The sequence below is a fragment of the Pteropus alecto genome, unplaced genomic scaffold, assembly GCF_000325575.1.
Source record: "Pteropus alecto unplaced genomic scaffold, ASM32557v1 scaffold94, whole genome shotgun sequence".
Taxonomy (NCBI): Eukaryota; Metazoa; Chordata; class Mammalia; order Chiroptera; family Pteropodidae; genus Pteropus; species Pteropus alecto.
Window position 1 is genome coordinate 4,242,143 of NW_006437736.1, and position 4,681 is coordinate 4,246,823.

The following is a 4,681-nucleotide window of genomic DNA, read 5'->3' on the forward strand; positions in this document are numbered from 1 at the left end:
TTTGCCTTCCCCTATCCCATTAAAAACCCCTTAAAAAAAAAAGGAACCTCCTTAAAAATGTCCATACCCTTTGGTTCTATAATCCAATTTCATCTAAGGAATTCCTGGAAAGGCTTTATGCAACAAGATGTTCATAAAGCACTATTTGTAACAGTAAAAAAATGGAAACAAAGTAAATGTCCAATGACAAATAAATGGTTAAACAGATTTACGGTATTATCACTTGAAGTAGTAAGTAGTCGTAAAAACAATATTTTAAAAATACATTATGTAAATATTTTAGTTATAATACTAAGTGAAAAGAGTCCACACACATATACACACATATGTCTATGTGAAGAATGAAGATATGACAAAGCGCTGCCATCTGTCATCTTTGGGTGATGTTATAGGCAATATTGTCTTTTCTCTATACTTACCAACTTTTCGATTTTTAAAAATGAGAAAATACAAATTTAAAATAAATACAAATAAACTTTTCTGAAGTGAGCATCTGATCTTATTAAACAGTTATTTTTTTCTGCATTTGCTTTGTCAGTTTAAGTGTTATATTTTCTATACAACATGCCAATTGAAAAGCTTAAAAAAAAAAATGACGAACACACCCGCTATACACATCTCTAGTTCCACACACAAAAAAGGGAAAAAGGTGTCTCCCTTCACTGGGGCCACTCTTTTAACTCTTTCTCATACCCTGAATGTAGTAATTCTTATGAGACCTTTTCTGGGGAGATTTACACAACAGTTTTTGAAATCGGCAGGAAATTCTTAAGATTATTTCACTTCCCGCCTGACCCTTGAATTGAGGCAAGTTTCCTTTCATGTAAATCAGAAATAATCAGAACAGACCAATTTGAATTTATCCTTGAATGTGGCCCAAGAAATGATCTCAAGAAGGAGTGGCTTTCCACTACTTGAGAGAGACAGGTAGGGTTGATTTATAGTCAAACCAAAGCAGGTCAGAGACAGTGATAAAAATAAAAATGGGCAGGTTGTAAACGTTAGTGGCTATTTACTCCTGAGAGTGTGTACAGGACAGTGGCAGGGCCTCTGCAGTGCTATTCCGGTCCATCTAGAGAGGAGAGGAAGTTTGTACTCTAATCTCAGTCATTTCTGAGTTTTAAAATCCAAAACACCTATCTAGAACCACGCACAGCCCCCCAGCTCTGCTCCCCTGTCAGCTTACAAGCAGGAGAGCTGGATTTGCTGGAGGAGTCACTTGTAAAGCTCTGCCTGGAGCACTCGTAGTCACTGAGCGAAGCCATGCTTTCGGAAAACCGGGAAGAGTCTGAGTCACTTGGCTGGTCCTCACCCACACACTGCTTCTCACCGTTGAAGGGCATTTTCTGTCACTTGAGTGTGGGTAAAGAGATAGTACCTGCACAGACAAACAGACCCTGCATCAACATTCTGTGGTACTTCCATCCAGTGTAGACAGCCATGCCGCATGTGTCACAGCACTGGAGAGGTCCCCAGATTACCTCATGCTTCCCATAGCATCCAAGCCAGGCTATCACTAGGCCTTCAAGACTGCCTTCCAGAAAAGAGATTCCACAGCTTACTCGGGACATACTCAGTGTGAATGTCGACCCTGGGAAATAACGGATCCTAAAAAAACAATGTGTAGGACACACTGTCCTCCTCCTGGGTTGCTAAAACATGGGAAGCTAAGAGTGTTGGGCTCTGTGGTCAGACTGCCTAGGTTAGAAGCTCATTTGGTCTTTTGTCATGTGACCTTGAGGAAGTCACTGAAATACCTATCTCATCGGTAAAGCTGGGGTGAAAGACTAATCTCATAGGGTTGCTTGAAGATGAAATAGAATTCGTCTTACTAAAGTGCTTAGTACAGTGCTCAAATGTTAGCTATTATTATTATTGTTCCTATATCTATTTTAAATAAAATATTTTTGAAATCAGCCTCGTTAGTTGTCTGTGAGCCTCTTGGAGAAAGGAGAAGGCCAATTAAAATCTCCGGCTGGCAAGTCTGTAGGTTCTCCATTTTCAGGTGAACTGCCATGATAATGAAGATCCTGATATTTGCTTTGTACTTGACAATTTACAAAGTACCTACTACCACCAATAAACGGAGGCACAAAAGATCCCAATTCATAGGTGGTGAGGGAAACAGTCTCCAAGGGACAAGGGGACTTACTATGCCATAAGACTAGTCCTGTGACTCTACATTCACTGTCGTTTCTGGGACACCAGATTGCTTCCCAGGGCAGGGCGGGGCAGTTGGAACCAATTACCCCCTAGAAAGGCCATCCTGCACACAGGTCTGATGAGCCCAGGAGCCGCAGCCAGGCCCATGAGAAAGCTGGCCTTGATAGGAGTATGGTGTTAGCTAACACTGAGGGGAAACCTGGGAGCGAGGAGAAAGGCATCTCGAATACTGAATGGAGAGTAATGACAGCAAGAGTTCACTGAGTCTCTTTGAACCTGAACCAGCCAATGCAATGAGGTTCTCAGAGCTTTGAAAGCTGCCAGAATGAGAAACCACAACAGTATGCCTGGAAATACCTGCAGTTTCTTCAATGATTCCTTTCGTATTTATTGAGTGCCTACTGTGTACCAGGCACTGGGAAGAGTAACAGTAAACAAAACAAACAGGGCCCTAATCTCACAGTTCTTAACTCCAGTAACCAAAAACGGTGTGTGCCAGATGCCAGAAGACAAGAAAAGGGAAAACAAGGCATTGCTGAGGAAGTATGAGAAAGGAGAGGCAGGCAGGGTTGGGACTAGGGGGGAATCCAGCCTTTTGAGAGATACAGTGCCACTTTTTATCCCTTGGGTAGCAGAGACAAAGATGGCTCTGGAAGGGACCTATAAACAGTTGAAAACCCAAGGGCACCTGTACCTGGCCTTATCTAAACAAACTTCTTCAGTCCTGCCACTCATAAAATGCGCCCTGGCTTAGCCCATCACTTTTTCAAACAGAAAACCACTAACTCGAAGGCTGCTTCTACAGACTGAAGGACAAGAAGTTGAGTGTAGCTGCCAGAAAGCTACCAGGTAGGGACATTCACCTTATTCTAGAGTTCAAAGGCCAACCACCATGAACACAGGCTATAAAGTAGCCCTGAACCCTTTGCATCCTCAGTGGTGAAATAACCTACTTTACCCCATACGAACTAGATTCTATTTGCGCTTTAACTCCCATCTGCTGGGGGGCAACGGGGAGGATGCAGAGGACCAGAGAAAATGGTCTGTTCTAATCCTTTCGCTTCCACCAAACCCGAAATCCTAAATAGAATGCTTGCCCTTCCTTCTCGCTTTCTTTCTTTGCCAACATTTTACTCCTCACTGATGGCATTTCATGCAAATGCGACCTTCTCCAGGAAGCCCTCCCTCTACTCTGGCCAGAGCTAAGGACACTCTTCTTTGTACATGCGTGGCATATCTCCTGTGTCTCCGCGACACTGTTTAGTCCCTTGTGCAGAGATTTTCCTCCCACAGCTACTTCCAACACCCCTTAATAAGGCAGGGACTGTGTCTCATCCACCGCTAGTGTCAAGAATGTGACAAGTATTCATTCGGTGTCAGCTGAATCGGCATCATTGACTCTCATTTGGTACAGCTTCAACCAGAACATTTGCAAACTGATATCACTACGCATTTACAGGTCCAAAGTTCAAACCCTGGAGCAGAGAACCTACCACCTAAACCTACCTTATTAGGTTTAAGACTCACTATTCCCTGGTCTTTATCACACTCTTATTTGAATATCTTAAATTTTGTTTCCACTCTATTATCTTTTTCAGTTACTCCACTGTAACAACTGTGCTATGCATGTTCTGCTCTTAATTTCTCTTCACTTGGCTGTTTTTCCAAGTAAAGCTGAATAAAGGCTTTCCACCCATTGAAATTTATGAACTAGATTAATTCATACATTAATCCATTGGATTTATTTAACCATAAAGTCATCCATTAGAATTTATGAACTATCCATTTAGTTTCCTACTCCAGCTGTACAGCATACCTCATAGGTTTTTAAATTGTTTAACAAGGCAGCAAAGTACAATGATTTAAAAAAGAAAAGATCTAGGTTAGAAGTTAGAAGTCCAGAGTCTGAAGCCTGAGTCTGTCATTAATGTGCATATCACATTTGTTCCCTTCACCTCATTTTTCAGCAGGTGGGACCAGTTATAAGGTCCCTTTCTGCTAGGAACTGCTAAAATGCTATAAACTCACAGTTCCATGAGGCATCACTAGATGTTCTGAAAAATGAAATGGCAGGAATGGTTAATAATGTGCAACTACATTTTTTTCCCCCAACAATTCACTGAAGGTAGAGTTTCTGGCCCAGGGATGCTACAGAAAACGTAAAAGCTTAAAACGGTTTAGAAATTCTTGTTTAGTTGGCAGAAGCCTCCATAGCAAACTGGGCTTTAATGCATGTGAGCAGAAAGTTTTCTTTGAAGCCAAAATGCCCATTATTACTTTATTAGGAAATTGCTTGTTTCTTTATATTGGCATACAAATAATACCTAATCCATAGTGTTGGAGTGAGATTTCATTTAGTCAATGTATGTAGTCTTGGAACAGTGTCTGACACAGTAAACAGGACACAGAATGTTCACTAGTATTAGCATTATTTGCTTTTCTTGTTATCATCATTTCAGGCATTAAAAACTAGAGAGAAGAACAGTTTTATCCTGTGATGATAAAAGCATGTTTCCCT

The 4,681-nt window shown here is 41.3% G+C and overlaps 1 protein-coding gene across 1 annotated transcript in view; it reads right to left on the reverse strand.

Annotated features, from left to right (window-relative positions):
* The window catches only part of TCP11L2 (t-complex 11 like 2), a 37,191-nt gene that overhangs the window by 27,605 nt on the left and 4,905 nt on the right, over window positions 1-4,681 (reverse strand). Inside the window, 1 exon segment of the mRNA XM_025048817.1 lies at window positions 1,187-1,378. Within this exon segment, the coding sequence (XP_024904585.1) occupies window positions 1,187-1,343 (157 nt within the window). The 5' untranslated portion in view covers window positions 1,344-1,378.